Raw genomic sequence first — 17988 nt, 5'->3', positions numbered from 1 at the left:
CGTAACAAAGGATGATTCACTAGATAGTATCTGGGTTTGTCCCCCTACATATACACATGTAGTTACATGTGTGCATAGATGTGGACGCGATTTGTTAGTATGTGCTTACACGCGTGTATAGATTCCTTTTATCTTTCTGGTTGAAAGAATTTCCAAAGGATTTTTTAATGGTTTGCCATTTAAATTCAATAATGATAAACATCAAGAGAGAGTGATTAAAATCGTCCTTTGGAAACTTTATAACATAACATTGAAAACATAGAATATGTGTAAGGGGCGAGGCCTAATGACAATGGTATGTCAGCAAGCCATTTAGGCAATTATAGTACAATAAAACAAATGTGATTGATTATGGTTATAACAGGGAATTTTATTTCCCCATCTGAGTTTTACAGGGTAATATCTGGGGATGAAAAAGTAGATATAGCCCTGAAGTAGGCAAAAGACTCTAAGTGACCATGTGAGGTGTATACTTAAAATTAACATATCCCTTGTTCGCCATGAGTTTTACAAGGTAATATCTGGGATGAACAACTGGAATTCGTGTGAGAGGTATTGGATGTGGATAAATAAGCTGGCAAAAGATTCCAAGTGACCATGTGGAGTCTATATTTGAAATGAAAATATCCCTTGTTCACCATGAGTCTTAGACCGCGTACACACGGGCGGACTGTTCGCCCAACTTAGTCCGCTGAACAGTGTTTCAGCGGACAGTCCGCTCGTGTGTGGGCTTCAGCGGACTGTTTCAGTGGACAGTCTGACGAACAAAGTCTTACGGAATTTCCGTAAGACAGTCCGTTCAAACTTGGTTTTGTCCGTCCAAACTTGGTTTCAGCGGACAGTGCGCTCGTGTGTAGGCAAGTTGGACGGACTAAGTATCGCGCATGCTCAGAAAGGATTTACACGGCCGAAGGTTGCATTGCAGTGTATAGGACGTCGTTTTTCTAGTCCCGTCGTACGTGCTGTACACGTCATCACGCACGTTTTCAGCGGACTGTTCGTTCATCGTGTGTGGTCAAGTCCGTTCATGCTAATTTTGAACGGACTGTTTGTCGGATTGTTTGACGAACTTAGTTGGGCGAACAGTCCGCCCGTGTGTACGCGGCCTTACAAGACAACATCTGGGATGAACAACTGGAATTCTTGTGAAAGGTATCCGATGTAGAGAAATAAAAAATTAAAATAGAAATAATTCCTAGCTGGTTTGTAAATAGCTTTGAGGGATTATTTGAGCCTAACTGTAAATGAAAGAACTCTAAACAGAATAAGGGGAATGCCCCTCGCTTTGGCGTAATAGGATTATTATAAACGAATATCATTGAGCTAACATGCTAAAGGCTAAAATAAGATACTCTTCGTTGCGTGTGTCCGTTTCTCCTTTCCCCCTTTTATATTATTGTAGATATGGTAAGGAATAGTAAGATAGTATTTACCACCACCCGTTGTGTTCCTTTACTATTTTTAGGGTTTATGAGTACAAACATTATATATATAGGGATTGGCCTGTTAGGTATAATGAGGAACGAAAAATGTAAACAAACCTGTAGCCCCACCCAGACCAGCTATTGGTTGGAGTCTGGTAATGGGAGGTACAGGCATCTTCAAAGACGTGGGTGTGAGTGTGTGCAGTATCGCTGCTGAGGACGTCTATGACGAAACGCATACAGCGTCATTACGCACACCACGTCACTTCCGGTGCGCCTGACCCATTGGAGCGCAGCTGGAGCGCACGCCGCTCGCTCAGGGGATCACTCTCGTATGCTGGCGAACCGGTGTGTTGTTCTTGTATCTTAGCTTCCATGTGTGCAAGGATGCCAAACTTTTATGAAGCTAAATAATAATTTTTCATTCAGCATATAAGTAGCCTTATAGAGCCTGAGATTAGAGCTCCCCACCATAGAAGGAGGGTGTAAATTTGGGGAAATAGGCTTTATATGACTGAGTACAGCGCTGCTTTGTCTATATATAAAAAAGGACTGTATTGTTGTTTTTTTATATATTTTTTATATTTTTATTTTTATTGTTTTTTCTGATTTTTATTTTTTCTTATTTTTCGAGCTGTATGACTGCTATATATATACAACTTTGCAGATCTGCAGTACAACTGTTATAGATTGTAATTTATTTTGGAAAATCTTTCTTGTACAAAGTGTCGTGCAGAATCCTTTTTTTGACATATGGAAACGTTTTTTAATATTTAATATTTTTTGTAATAAAGCATGTTTTAAGTGGCTATCAGTCTCCCACTATATATACATATATATAAAGAAAACCTTTTTTAAACCATAAGAGGTTTTTGCAGCTTGCTCCCCTTCCCCCAACTAAAAGTGTTCAGTATATCAAAATACTACACCATGAGCGGATTTTTTTCATTTTGAGGAACTACTGATGGACAAAAGAGCCCTTTTTCATCTCCTCTAAAAAACCTGGGGAGGACCTGTTGAAGACAGAGCCAAGCAGTGGAATCCTCAATAAAGTGGAATACAGATTACAGGCGTATAACCCCCTAGGGGGTACGTGGATTCGGTGAGTGGGGACCCTTGAGGGGGAATGAGCACGGAAGTCACCAATAAGCAGGCATAATCACAAAAGTCACCTTCCTGTTACCTGAAGCAGAATAATTGTATATCTGGGAATACCTGATAGAAGATCTTTTCTGTGGACTATATATACATATATATATAATCTTTTGACATATAATTATATGTTTTTATTCACATTTATTTTTACACAATTTTTTTTGTGTTTTTTTATTATTTTTTTCTTTTTGAATGAGGTTGCATTTTTCATAATTTTTGGTGTTTCACACGAACTTATTATTTATCAAACCGCGGGGGGTTTTTCAGTATAAATAACAACTAACACAAGGATTGTGCACGTGCAGTGGAGGTTTAGGTGTTATACCTCCCATATATGGGGATTTTTTTCAGTATCACAGAATAGTATTACTTGGTTATTTTAGATTTTTTGTTTTTTGTCTGTGGTTTTTTAGCTCTTTGTTGAAAGAAATGATGAACTCAGTGAGTTTACTTATGGTGATTAATATAAGTGTTGTGTAGTCACATTTGGTTGGATTAAGGATATAAGGGGGAAAAAAACTTTTTTTGCACTATCACAGTAATTGGGATATAATATTAAACACGGTCTCAACACATATATAGTCTTTAGGGATAATAAATGGTTAATGCGGGTTCGAACTTAACACCAGCCTGAGGTAGCGCCAGCAGCCCATAACAATTATTCAATTTCCAAACACAGGTTTTTTTAATGCAGCCTGTGTTTTTCAGGTAGGCAGCAACCTCATAAAGTTAATTAAATTTCTATATTTTGCAAAATTGAAGCGACCTAGAAATAAAGGTATTAAAATTAATATCAGACTACTAAGAGAAAAAGGGTCTTGGGGTACATAAATATTCATATATATCACTGTTTGATTGTGGCCTATTCCATAAGCGCGGCCTTTCTTATATAAATATTCACCTATATAGCTAGCGATATATCTATCTTTTATAATAGAGCTTGCAGTCAGTGTTAGGAGCTTGTGCATGCTGTCTGCGTGCTCTGAACCCAGTATACACCGCTATATGCACCTATATAGCAAACTATCTTGCTCGTTTTAAATAGAGCTTGCAGTCAGCGGTAGGAGCTTGTGCGTGCTGTCTGCGTGCTCTGAACCCAGTATACACCGCTATATCCACCTATATAGCAAACTATCTTGTTCGTTTTAAATAGAGCTTGCAGTCAGCGGTAGGAGCTTGTGCATGCTGTCTGCGTGCTCTGAACCCAGTATACACCACTATATCCACCTATATAGCAAACTATCTTGCTCGTTTTAAATAGAGCTTGCAGTCAGCGGTAGGAGCTTGTGCATGCTGTCTGCGTGCTCTGAACCCAGTATACACCGATATATCCACCTATATAGCAAACTATCTTGCTCGTTTTAAATAGAGCTTGCAGTCAGCGGTAGGAGCTTGTGCGTGCTGTCTTCGTGCTCTGAACCCAGTATACACCACTATATCCACCTATATAGCAAACTATCTTGCTCGTTTTAAATAGAGCTTGCAGTCAGCGGTAGGAGCTTGTGCATGCTGTCTGCATGCTCTGAACCCAGTATACACCGCTATATCCACCTATATAGCAAATTATCTTGCTCGTTTTAAATAGAGCTTGCAGTCAGCGGTAGGAGCTTGTGCGTGCTGTCTGCATGCTCTGAACATAGTATACACTGCTATATCCACCTACATAGCTCTTCTCTATTTGAGCCATCTGCCATCTGCAGGAGTTAGTGGAAGTTGGGTGTGCCTCCAGCACAATATACACTACCCAATTGCTGGTTTTCCCAACTCCCTTCAGGCCATTACCATGTCTGGAAGGCCAGCAAGGAGAGGCAGACAGGCGCGAGCCGATAAAAGAGGGCAAGCAGGCTCTGTGTCTAGAGACAACAGTGCTGGTCGTGGACGCGGTGCATCGTCATCATCAGCACGTGGCCATGGGACACGCTTGTCGTCCTTTTCGGCAGCTGGACATGTTGAGCTGCAACATGCCAACGACTTGGTAGAGTGGATGACCAACCCCTCTTCATCCTCCTCATCCTCTCTCACCCAGTCTCAGGGTACTAGCAAAGCAGCTGCCAGTGCATCGTCTTCCCTCCTCTCAATGTCATCATCAGTGACTCCTTCTCTAGACCCACCAAATCCTCCCTAGGAGTCTCCTGAACTCTTTGAACACAGTGTTGGGTACATGCTCCAGGAGGATGCCCAGTGTTTTGTAGGCTCTGATGATGATACTCAGCTAGAGGAAGGCAGTAGCGTGAATGCAGAGAGAGGGGATGCTCAAGAAGGACAGCAATCTGGCAGTCATGTTCCACAAGCTGCAGCATACTGCCAGGTTTGCTCCAGCGATAAAGAGGGAGGGGATGATGAGAGCACTGACTCCACGTGGGTGCCTGGTAGGAGAGAGGAGGAGGAGGAGGAGGCACATGTCCTCCGGGGGCAGGATGCCCTCCGGGGGCCAGCTTAGGGGCAGCACACCGACTGAATCACACCGCAGAGCTCCACCTGTGCAGGGCGCTGCCTCTGCGTGTTATTCTAAAAGTTCTTTGGTGTGGGCCTTTTTTGAGACGAGTGCATCAGATCGCACCGCTGCTATTTGCAACATATGTCTCAAGCGTATCTCGCGTGGCCAAAACATCAGCCGCTTGGGCACCACATGCTTGACCAGACATATGTTGACCTGCCATGCAGCTCGTTGGCAAGCGTACCTCAAAGACCCACACCAAAGAACAAAGCGGACCTCTCCTTGCTCCTCATCAGCTGGGATCTCCAACCCTACTAGACCTTCAGTCCTCTCTGAAACCTGCTCTGAGAGGAATGAAGGTGTAGAATTAGGTGTGTCACAGCCAAGTGCTTCCGGGCACTCTGCTAGCAGTACACCCACGTCCGATTATAGCAGGCAAATGTCCCTGCCCCAGCTGCTGGACCGGCGAAAGAAGTTCACTCCCAGCCATCCACATGCCCAGCGGTTGAATGCTAGCTTGGCTAAATTGCTAGCACTTCAACTGCTGCCTTTTCAGTTGGTAGACTCGGCCCCCTTGCATGAGTTTGTACAATGTGCGGTTCCTCAGTGGCAGGTCCCCAAACGCCACTTTTTCTCATGGAAGGCGATTCCGGCTCTCTAGCGGCATGTGGAAGGCAATGTCCTTGCCTCGCTGGACAGGGCAGTCAGCGGTAAGGTGCATATTACCGCTGACTCATGGTCCAGCAGACATGGACAGGGACGTTACCTGTCTTTCACGGCCCATTGGGTCACTCTTCTGGCAGCTGGGAAGGATGCAGGACAAGGTGCAGTAGTGTTGGAGGTTGTTCCGCCACCATGCCTCCAAAATGCTACTATTGGTTGTGACACACCCTCTCCTCCACCCCCTCCTCTTCTTCTTCCTCAATGGCATCTTCCAGTGCTCCGTCCTCAGAACCAGCGGTGCTCCGTAGGCGTTCCAGGGGCGGATGTTTTGTCAGCTCTGCAGGGGCAGGCCGAGAGGTGGTTGACGCCACGCCAGCTTAAGCCAGGAATGGTGGTTTGCGACAATGGCACCAACCTCCTCTCCGCCCTCTGACAGGGACAACTGACCCATGTGCCCTGTGTAGCTCACGTCCTTAACCTGGTGGTGCAGCGGTTCTTGGGCAGGTACCCGGGCTTACAGGATGTCCTGAAGCAGGCCAGGAAAGTCTGTGTGCATTTCCGCCAATCATTTAATGCCTGTGCTCGGCTGGCTGAGCTCCAAAAGGAGTTGAACCTGCCCAAGAACCGCCTTATATGTGACATGCCCACCAGGTGGAACTCAACGTTGGCCATGCTGCAGCGGCTGCACACGCAGCAGAGGGCCATCAATGAGTACCTGTGCGACTACGGCACCAGGACAGGGTCAGGGAAGCTGGGTTTTTTCTGACCACGCCAGTGGGGCATGATCAGGGATGCATGCACTGTCCTGTCACCATTTGAGGAGGCCACAAGCATGGTGAGCAGTGACAGTGCATGCATCAGTGACACTGTACCTCTTGTCCACCTCTTGGACATACGCTGCGTGGAATAATGGACAGGGCACTTGAGGCAGAACAGAGGCAGGAAGAGGAGGACTTCCTTGCCTCTCAAGGCCCCCTTTATCCAGACAGTGTTCCTGCTGTGCCACCCATCACACAGGAAGAGGATGAGGAGGAGGACGAGGATTGTGTCAGCATGGAGGTGGAGGCTGGCACTCAGCATCAGCAGCAGCAGCAGTCTTGTAGGGATGATTTACAGTCCCAAGAAACCCGTGGACTTGTACTTGGCTGGGAGGAGGTAGCTACGGATCATGTTGTCCTTAGTGACCCAGAGGACTCCGGACCGAATGCCTCAGCTAACCTAGGCTGCATGGCCTCCCTGATCTTGCAAAGCCTGCGGAAGGATCCTCGTATTCTTCAGATCAAGGAGAGGGACCATTACTGGCTGGCCACTCTCCTTGATCCACGGTACAAGGGTAAGGTTGCTGGCCTTATCTTGCCGTCGCAGAGGGAGCAGAGGATGAGACATCTCCGGGAGGCCTTGCAGAAAGGTATGTGCAATGCGTTCCCAGAGACTGGGAGGTTACAAACTCCTGGTCCTGGACAACGTGTTGCTGAGGCATCGGTCAGAAGGAGCGGTGGAGAAGGTGGCCGTCTGACCAATGCTTTCAGACAATTTTTTAGTCCGCAGACCCAAGGTATGATCGGTTCCAGCAACCATCGCCAGCGTCTGATTTACATGGTGCAGGAATACCTAGGGGCAAGGTCAGACTTGGACACCTTTCCCACCGGAAATCCTCTGGCTTACTGGGTCTTGAGGATGGATCACTGGCCAGAGCTTGCACAGTATGCAATTGAGCTACTGGCCTGTCCTGCATCCAGCGTTCTTTCGGAACGCACCTTCAGTGCTGCTGGTGGCTTTGTTACCGATCACAGGGTGCGCCTGTCCACCGAATCAGTTGATCGACTGACCTTCATCAAGATGAATCAGTATTGGATCACCCACAGCTACCAAGCACCTGAAGCTGATGTAACCGAATATTTTTTTTTTTTTTAAATATCACATCCCTTCAAGACTGCCTATGCTGATACTGAGTGACTGTCCTGTTATGTTGATTGTCTATCCTCTTCCTCCTCCGCTGATATGTTGGAAGAACATTTCTGGTTCTGGGTGATGCCATCAGCCCAATTTTTCTGCCCCTGTTTAACAGGGGCATTTAATTACAATTTTTGATGCAATGCTTTGCAGCAGGGCTAATTCCTGCAATAAAACTAGAGTATATGGGAGAGGTTGCAGTGTCGTGGCACCATCACCTAAGGCCAATTTTTCTGCCCCTGTTTAACTGGGACATGTAATTACAATTCTTGATATAATATTTCACAGGAGGGCCCGTTCCTGTGCCCACCCAGAGTAACTGTGAGGACTTATAGCGTTGTGGCACCAGCACCACAACCACCAAAGGTCAATTTTTCTACCACTGTTCAACAATGGCATGTAATTACAATTCTTGATATAATTTTTCACAGCAGGGCGCTCCAGCACCCACCAAGAGTCACTTTGAGGGCTTACAATGTTGTGGCAAAACCAACACCTTGTTCCGCCATTTCTGCAGAGCATATAGGGCAGGCCCCTACTTTCAAACATCCAACTTGCAAACATCTCCTACTTGCAAACTGAAGGAGACAACAGCAAGTGAGATGAAAAAAGATGGACGACAAAACAAATTATACAGGGGTGATAACCCTTCCCTATGTTTTCCAAAAAGCTTAAAAATAGTTTTTTTGACTGGAGCTACACATTTTTAAAATGTACCAGTTGAAAATTACAAACAGATTCAACTTAACACAACAAACCTACACAGTCCCTGTCTTGTTTGCACCGCCTGTATACTGCTGTTCTGAGTATATAGGGCCTGGGGGCCACACGCATTTCCTTTTTTTAATATGGGTACGGGGTTCCCCTAATATGCGTACAAGACCCAAAGGGGCTGGTAATGGGCAGGGATGGCTACCCATGCCATTTTTCTCAATGATTTTCAACCATATTGCAGGAACCAGATATAACATTAAAACCGCAAGCAGTTTTAAATGATGTTATTTCCGTTAAATGTCATTTTGTGCAGGGACTGTTCTAAACACGGGAAATACATGTCACTTCACAGGCATACTACAGACACCCCCCAGGCACAATATTTAAAGGAATATTTAACTTTTTTCACATTAACCACTTCAATACAGGGCACTTTCGACCCCATTGGACACGGCCGTCATGTGATCAGGAGGGCCAATCACTGAGCCCTCCTGCCGATCTGAGATGCGCCGTGTCCGGGTGACACGAGCACATCGGGATCGCGCCGATGCACGGGCACGCGCGTGCACGATCCCGCTCCTTCTGAAGGACGTTCCTGAACGTCCTATCAGAAGTAGACGGCTCCCACCCGGCCGTATATGTGCATTGGCTGGGTGGGAAGTGGTTAATCGTCATTAAAATCAGTGCTCCCGCCAAAACGGACATTTTTAAAAACATTTTAGGCATTGACCCATGTCCCCTGGGGCAGGAGCCAGGTCCCCAAAACCTTTTTAGGAAAGCATCTTACATATTAGCCATTAAAATTAGCACTTTTAATTTCAAACGCTCCAGTCCCAATGGACTTCAATGGGGTTCTAAAGTTCGTACGAATTTGGGGTCCGTTCGAAAGTTCTGGTGCGAACCGAACCAGGGGGTGTTCGGCTCATCCCTACTAGTGATTAGCAGACTGTACCTCAGTCCCTATACTGATAAAGGACTGCTGCAGAATAGGGCAGCAGTCAGCAGTAGTGCACCACAACCCTATATATTGTGGACCTATATCAGTCCTTAAGGACCTTTGTGGAACTAGTAGCTAGTGATTAGCAGACTGTACCTCAGTCCCTACACTGATAAAGGACTGCTGCAGAATAGGGCAGCAATCTGCAGCAGTGCACCACAACCCTATATATTGTGGACCTATACCAGTCCTTAAGGACCTTTGTGGAACTAGTAGCTAGGGATTAGCAGACTGTACCTCAGTACCTATACTGATAAAGGACTGCTACGGAATAGGGCAGCAGTCAAATATAATATTCTTTCTATATTTGGAAGAAAGAATATTATACGTGTACAACCCTATATACTGTACTACTCCTATACCATACCAGTCCTTAAAAGGACCTTTGTGGACCTAATAGTAACAGCTAATGATTAAACGGACTGTCCCTGCTACACACAGCGTCCTGTCCCTCACTGCTAAAGACAGGCTGCTGGAATCACAAGCACAGCAGTTCACTCAACCCTATATACTGTACTACTCTATACCATACCAGTCCTTAAAAGGACCTTTGTGGACCTAATAGTAACAGCTAATGATTAAACTGACTGTCCCTCCCTGCTACACACAGCGTCCTGTCCCTCCCTGCTAAAGGCAGGCTGCTGGAATCACAAGCACAGCAGTTCACTCAACCCTATATACTGTACTACTCTATACCATACCAGTCCTTAAAAGTACCTTTGTGGACCTAATAGTAACAGCTAATGATTAAACTGACTGTCCCTCCCTGCTACACACAGCGTCCTGTCACTCCCTGCACTCACTAAAGACAGGCTGCTGGATTTACAAGCACAGCAGTTCACTCAACCCTATATACTGTACTACTCTATACCATACCAGTCCTTAAAAGGACTTTTGTGGACTTAATAGCTAGCGATTTGTGTCACTGCAGTCTCTCCCTGCTCCACACAGCAACCTCTCCCTATAGTGACAGAAGAAAGAATGTAAAATGGCCGCCAGATCGGGTATATTTATAAGTTAGGGGGAATGTCCAATTGTCCATGTGCTGAAATGTCTCAATTGGCTGTCCTGTACCCCATGATGGATGTGTCATCATGGGTCAAAGTTCTTTCACACTGTAAACACATAAGTCCGCCGGCCGAACAGCGTCAACAGTCCGCCGATCGGGTGAATCGCGAACAGGCGAAATTCGCCGCGAACCGACCGCCGGGCGAACCATTCAGCCATCCCTAGTGGGTGGTATATTGGCTGGGATAACTTGAGTGATTTGTAGACATCTGAGAAGACCACCAAGCCATCGTGCTAAGTATGCCGTGACCTGCATAACAGTGTAGTATGATCAAAGAATGAACATAAATAATTACTGCTTTATAGTCAACTAAATAAAAAAATAAAAAAATGAATAACAGATATGTAACTTAAATGTTCAATGCATGTAACTTTAAAGAATAGCAGACATTACTCTGCAATACTCATTCATAAATGCAGTCGTTAGCAAAAGAAGAAAACAAACTAGGAATACTAATTGGGATATATATAAATAGATGCACACGAGGTAAATCACATCTCACATAAAAATGTTTTATTCACATTAATGGATCATGGTTTCAGTGAAATGCTACATAATAACTTGGTAGCAATTGGCACTTGCAGATCCACGGAACCACTGATTAGCGATTTTGAATTTACTAAGGTTTGTTTGCCACTAATAACACAATTTTTCTTTCACTTGTTCACCTAGTTGAACTCTTAATTGCCTGAAATGGGAGCCATTACATGTAAAGCGCCCAGTACTTCCCGGGACTCTTAGTAAATGGAAGTCAATAGAATAGAACGCCCTGTGTGATGCTGGAAAAATTTGGGACTAAGCATCTAGAGGTCTGGAAAGTAAACCTAAAATTAGATTCTAGGAATTTTGCTGTACGTATTTTACAATTTCCCATTTCAACTCCATGAAGAGCTAATTATTCTCATTGTGCACAGCTAACTCCAGCTAATCAGGAGAATATGCCTGGAAACTAGCAGGAGGGAGATGGAACAATATAAATATATAATGAAACTGAACATAACACAATGTTGCACATTTTTAGCCAAATATATAACTCAAGAATAAAAATACAGCATACTAAATAGCTAAGAAACCTGAGAACTGTAAGGCCGCGTACACACGCGGGGACTGTTCGCTCAACTTTGTCCGCTGAACAGTGTTTCGGCGGACAGTCCGCTCGTGTGTGGGCTTCAGCGGACAGTTTCAGCGGACAGTCTGACGAACAAAGTTTTTCGGAAATTCCGAAAAACTGTCCGCTGAAACTTGGTTTGAGCGGACAGTCCGCCCGTGTGTAGGCTTGTTCGTCAAACTAAGTCTCGCGCATGCTCAGAAAGAATTTACACGCCGAAGGTTGCATTGCAGTGTATAGGACGTCGTTTTCTAGTCCCGTCGTACGTGCCGTTCACGTCATCGCGCACAGTTTCAGCGGACTGTTCGTTCGTCGTGTGTGGGCAAGTCCGTCCATGCTAATTTTGAGCGGACTGTCCGCTGAAACTGTTTGACGAACAAAGTTGAGCGAACAGTCCCCGCGTGTGTACGCGGCCTAACTCAAATGAAGTACTATTTTAAAGTTTACTTTGCATTTTAAATTATCACATTAATGTCCACATAAGCATTTGCAGAATGTAATTACAGATAGTGTAAGCTTTGCAATCTAATATCTAAACAACAGATATGGCAATACAGACATACTCTCAGGCAGACATTGCTATCTCTTTAGCCACCATCCTACTCAATGAAAGCAATGGCCAGCTCATGATACCAAGTTCAAAAAAGCACCTATAAAGCCCCGTACACATGATCAAACAATCCGGTGGAAAAGAGGATGCTGGGACTGTGACATTATAATGGGAGGGGACATCATCTGGTGATGTCCCTATATAAGTCGCGGCACTCCGCGTCCCTGTCATTGTGACCAGAGACAGGGACGAGGCAACAGCTCAAGAAGAGAAGGAGAGAACAGAAGAGAAGAGAAGAGAAGAACAGAAGGCCAGAAGACAGCGGCGACAGAAGACTGGGCCACCGCTTGTAAAAGAGCTAGAAGGCGCGGTGGCCCGGCAAGAAGAACCAAAGAGGGGGACAAGACCCTAGAAGAGGGAGACGAGACCCCCGAAGTCGGAAGAAGAGGGCGGTGGCGAAGAAGAAAGCCGGGCTCCTCCGCTAGTAAAAGAGCCAGCAGAAGATGGCGGAGGAGTCCGGCGAGAAGACCCCGAAGAAGGAAAAAGACCCCCCGAGCTGTGCAATAAACTATTTTAACCCTTGTGTGTTGTGTTTTTTTAACATTTTTTCACAGGTGAATGGGTAGGGGTACATTGTACCCCATACTCATTCACATAGGTTGGGGGGCCGGGATCCGGGGGCCCCCTTATTAAAGGGGGCTCACGGATTCCGATAAGCCCCCTGCCCGCAGACGCCGACAACCAACGGCCAGGGTTGTCGGGAAGAGGCCCTTGTCCTTATCAACATGAGGACAAGGTGCTTTGGGGTGGGGCTCAGAAGGTGGGGGCCGCTCGCTCGTCCCCACCCCCTTTCCTGGCCGGCCGGGTAGCGTGCTCGGATAATGGTTTTATATGGACCTGGGGGGGCACCTATGCTGTTTTTTCGGCGTAGGGATTCCCCTTTAAGTCCATACCAGGTATGGTATGGTACGCCTCCTTCGCTGGTCCTGGCTACCTGGAGCCACGCTCAAAATGAACGGACTTCTCCATGTATGTGGGCGAGTCCGTTCATTTCAAAAGTACGGCGGATAGTCCAGCAATACAGCGGATAGTCCGGCGGACTTAGTCCGCCGGACCTAGGCCGCCGAAAAAGTGCCATGTGTGGGCAGGTAGCTCGTTCGGAAAGTCCGGCGGACAGTCCGGCGGTTTGTCCGCCAGACTAAGTCCGCCGGATAGTCTGATACGTGTGTACGCGGCATTACAGCAGTTAAACCTTACTTGTTTTACTAAATGTTTTACTAAATGAAAAATAGTCTGTTTACTAAGCAAATATTCACCTTGCAAGGGTATTTTCACAAAGCTTAAAGTGGAATTTCAGAATATACTTAGCTAATCTTAAAAATGCCCCTTCTAACAACTATGCTGACTAACCTGTGTAAAAATATTGTATATACTTACCTATTTTTAGCCCACTCCAGGCCAGTCACTTGAGCTTTCCAGTGTCAGCCAGTGGCAGAGAGAGAGAGCACTCGGCATCAGCTGGTAATGCCTGGAAGTGTGATATCACCCATAGGCTCTTATGGCCCATCCATTGTTAGCATTCCCCCTCCTCCCCTGTAACCACCGCTGGCTGATACAGGGGACTTGGATCAAGTGATTGGAGTGGCCTGAAAATAGGGGCTGGAAGCATTTTTAGATTTTTTTAGGTATAGCCTGGAATTCCACTTTAATAAATGAGGTGAAGCGTTGCTGACTTCAATCATCGAATCATATATAAGAAAATATACCAATTTTCTTTTTTTTGTTATTGGGCATTCTCTGCAAAATGTATTTTCATCACATTCACTAAGCTAAGTGAAAATCTGTCTGCAAAGTGAAAATTCATATTGAAAAGTGAACTTGCTTAGTAAATCAACCCTACTGTCTTCACAGAGTGACTTCTTGTAAGCCTAATAGACAGGAATAATTTCCCACATATGGATGGAATCTGGTGACTGTGGAGGCCATTGGAGTACAGTGAACTCATTGCCATGTTCAAGAAATCAGTTTGAGATTTGAGCTTTGTGACATGGTGCATTATCCTGCTGGAAGTAGCTATCAGAAGATGAGTTCACTGTAGTCATAAGGAAATGGACATGGTCAGCAACAATACTCAGGTAGACTGTGACATTTAAATGATGCTCAATTGGTACTAAGGGGCTCAAAGTGTGCTAAGAATATATACCCCCACACCATAACACCACCACCATCAGTCTGAACCATTGATACAAGGTATGATGGATCATGTTGTTTATGCCAAATTCTGACCCTACCATCTGTAGGTCACAGCTGAAATCGAGACTCATGAGACCAGGCAACGTTTTTCCAATCTTCTATTGTCCAATTTTGGTAAGCCTGTGTGAATTGTAGCTTCAGGTTCCTGTTCTTAGCTGACAGGAGTGGCACCCAGTGTGGTCTTCTTCTCCTGTAGCTCATTTTCTTTGAGGTTCGGTGTGTTGTGCGTTCGTAGATGGTATTCTGCATACCTTGGTTGTAAAGAGGGGTTATTATTTTAGTTACTGTTGCCTTTCTATCATCTCAAACCAGTCTGCCCATTCTCCTTGGACATCAACAAGGCATTTTCACCCCCATAACTTCCGCTCTTTGGATATTTTCTCTTTTTTGGACCATTCTCTGTAAACCTTAGAGATGGTTGTGTGTAAAAATCACAGTAGATCAGCGTTTTTTTAAATACTCAGACCAGCCCATCTGGCACCAACAACCATTCCACGAGTCACTTAAATCCCCTTTCTTCTCCATTCCGATGCTTGGTTTGAACTTCAGCAAGTCGTCTTCACCACGTTTAGATGCCTAATTGTGTTGAGTTGCTGCCATGTGATTGGCTGATTAGCAATTTGCGTTACCGAGCAATTGATCATTAGTACCTAATAAAGTGGTCAGTGAGTGTATAATGTGTTCTGTTCAGAAACTTTATTACTATAGTAAACACAGACTCCATACCTTTAAGGGGAGAACTTCCTTGTTAATTCCATAGAAATATGCCATGGCTTGTGTCCAGGAACAGAGCCCTGCTACATTGCCACACACTTTTTTGGCTGATTCAAGGTTGTAGTCTTCCATGTCCAGGTATGGCTGCAGTAGTTCAACCATTTCCTCGGTGATAGAGTCCTAAATATAACAGGTACAGCATTAGATTACAGTTAAAATATGAATAATTCAGAAAACAGACCAAGGCCAATATTCCATTCACAACAAAATATATATGATTAAGAACAAGAGTACAGGGAAGGTTTACAATAGGGACCATCACTGGTGAGCAACATCTAAAAAGGCACATTTATAAGAAAAAGCACAGAAATGAAATAATAGCAATATTTTTGCACTGTGCCTAAAAATAGAGAGCAACTGAGCATGTGCAGAGCAGAGTGAGACAGAGTAATACTGGATTTTAAACAGTATAGGCACTCATTTTTTTTATTGTTTTACATAGCTATACCTGCAAAAGGGGCCAGCTTAAAGTGATCCATCAGAACATAATTTACTGACTAAAGTTCTACTTTGAAGAGGTTGTAAACTCACTTTACAAAAAAAAAAAAAAAAACTAACACCTGCAAGACAATGGCATAATGAGCTAGTATGCATAGCAGACTAGCTCATTATGTAATACTCACCAATCGAAGCCCTCGCTGCGGTGCCCATACACCGCTCCGGCAGCTGACATCACTCCTGGGGGTTACTTCCGTGTATCGCGTCTCCGGCACTGTGATTGGCCAGAGCCACAATGACGTCGCTCCCGCACATGCGCACGGTAATGGCACACTGACTGAAGCAATGGCACATACATGCCATTGCTTCAGTTGTCAGTGCGCATGTGCAGATGACGTCAGCACATGCAAATACAGGGGATATCTCCTAAACCGTGCAGGTTTAAGAGATATCCTGGGTAGCTACAGGTAAGCCTTATTATAGGCTTACCTGTAGCACAAAGTGGTCTGTAAGGGTTTACAACCACTTTAAGTATAAGTATGAAGCAGCATCATTACTTTGCAAAAGAGACCATTTGACTGATGGGAAAATACAGGCATGACGTTCCATGGACATTACCATCTCTGTGTATTAGAACAAGGCCTGGTCATATGTTGTAGAGACACGAAGGTCTAGATATACAATCCATATAAGCCTAGGTTCACACTAGTATTGCTTCAGTCATGCATTTTGTGTGTTTTTGTATCTTTTTCTGTGTGTTTTTGATGTGTTTTCATGCATTTTTGTAGAAGGAGGAGACTTGTTCTTAGGCTCTGTTCCCATGTATGTAGGTGCGATGGCGCATGCACATTTTTGTGCATTTTCCCACGTAACATTTAGGGAAGCCCATTCATTTTAATGGGCTGCCCTATGCAAAACAACAAAAAATAAGTACATTTTTTTTAAATTGTGCTGCACCAAAGCACATGGTATTTTTTACCACGTGTTCTGGCATGCGCACAAAACACATGGCTTAGCAAAGTGTATTGGGGTGCGATTACCAATTAATGGCCCTGCCGTGTACCTGCAAAAGGTGCATTTTTTGGTGCATTATGCAACACACAAATGTGACAAAGCCTAAAATACAAAACCCTACTGAAATGCATCAAAAACAAAAGTACATGCATTTTTCATGTGCTCCCTTTGAATTATGTGGGGCCAAATCACATTATGCTGCACCAAAAGCTGCACCTGTACCTTTCAAAAGTTTTCACTGCACCACGTTGCATTGAAGTGAACGTCCACCATAGGGAATAATGTGATTTCCATTGTCATGCATTGCAGTGTGATGACAGATGCAGGAAAATCGCACTAGTGTAAATGTAGCATAAGCCACCTGTCAACAATTTCTCACCTCTAGTCATTATTCATACCAAAAGCCAACTGAAGACCAGAAGCCCCACACTGTTCACTCATTAGAGTTATGTTATTCTAGGAAATAGAGTTTATACCTCAGGTCTTTGATTTTATTGATTGCTAAAGGTTTTACCTGCAATTGGTTTCTGGTTACAGATTATGTATGGTTATTTTATTGTGTGGATGTATCACACTTTCTCCCACTACCTTCAATTGCTTTTTTGTAAAAATTGTTGAAGACTCATTATACATTATTTTATGAATAGATAAATATAATACAGTGTTAAAAACTAACAATAAAGCCTCAGTGCAAAGTAGATAAATAATTCTGTGCTAAAGATCCCCAAACATAGGTGCATAGATAAAAAGTGAAAAAAAGTCCAAATAAAACTCCCAAAAGGGGTACAACTCTCCCTCTCAGTGTAGACAATTCATAAAGTGTCCATAAATTGTCTAACATATAAAGTGCATAAACATTAGGTGAGAAATGGACAGGACAGGAAGGAGGAGACCATGACAGTGCAACCAACTTTTAATAGTTAAAACAGAAGCCATTAAAATCACACACACACAGCATATGCACCCGCCCAGCACTAAGGTATGTCAGCTCAATCTCTCCCTAAGATTGGGTGCTGTAGCCCCTCCCAATGCAACATCATTATGGGTGGTTGCCCACACACACAGAGTTAGTAATGTTCTCTTTTACAGCCTAAGGGAGATTAGGCTGACATACTTTACTGCTGGGCGAGCCCTTATGCCATTTGAGGGATTTTAATATTTTTTGTTTGGTGCCACGATGGTCTTCTTTATCCTTTTCTTATCTATTCAATTAAGTGTTAGCCTGCGACCTTTGGAGTAGTAGTTCCTATCCTGACCACGCTATATCTACAAGTTTCATATAATGACCTTCTTATTTATTTAACACTTTTGTTGCCAGAACCGTTTTTGCATTTTGTTTTGTTTTGTGCTTGTTTAAACACCTATTTTTGGGCTAAAAATCGGTTAAAACTCACAAACGGTATATATTTTTGAAAGTAGAGACCCTGGTGAACTAAAAA

At 44.3% G+C, this 17988-nt stretch overlaps 1 protein-coding gene across 2 annotated transcripts in view; it reads right to left on the bottom strand.

Moving 5' to 3' along the window:
• Positions 1 to 17988, bottom strand: part of LOC143996736 (dynein axonemal heavy chain 5-like) — a 638308-nt gene that overhangs the window by 199814 nt on the left and 420506 nt on the right. For both annotated transcript variants that reach the window (XM_077491993.1, XM_077491994.1), the window contains exon 60: positions 15050 to 15217. In XM_077491993.1, the coding sequence (XP_077348119.1) occupies positions 15050 to 15217 (168 nt within the window). The remainder of the gene's footprint in view (positions 1 to 15049; positions 15218 to 17988) is intronic.

The sequence above is a fragment of the Lithobates pipiens genome, unplaced genomic scaffold (assembly GCF_037356315.1).
Source record: "Lithobates pipiens isolate NorthernLeopardFrog02 unplaced genomic scaffold, aLitPip1_a1.2 Scaffold_19, whole genome shotgun sequence".
Lineage (NCBI taxonomy): Eukaryota > Metazoa > Chordata > Amphibia > Anura > Ranidae > Lithobates > Lithobates pipiens.
This window is presented reverse-complemented; position numbering and strand designations above follow the sequence as displayed.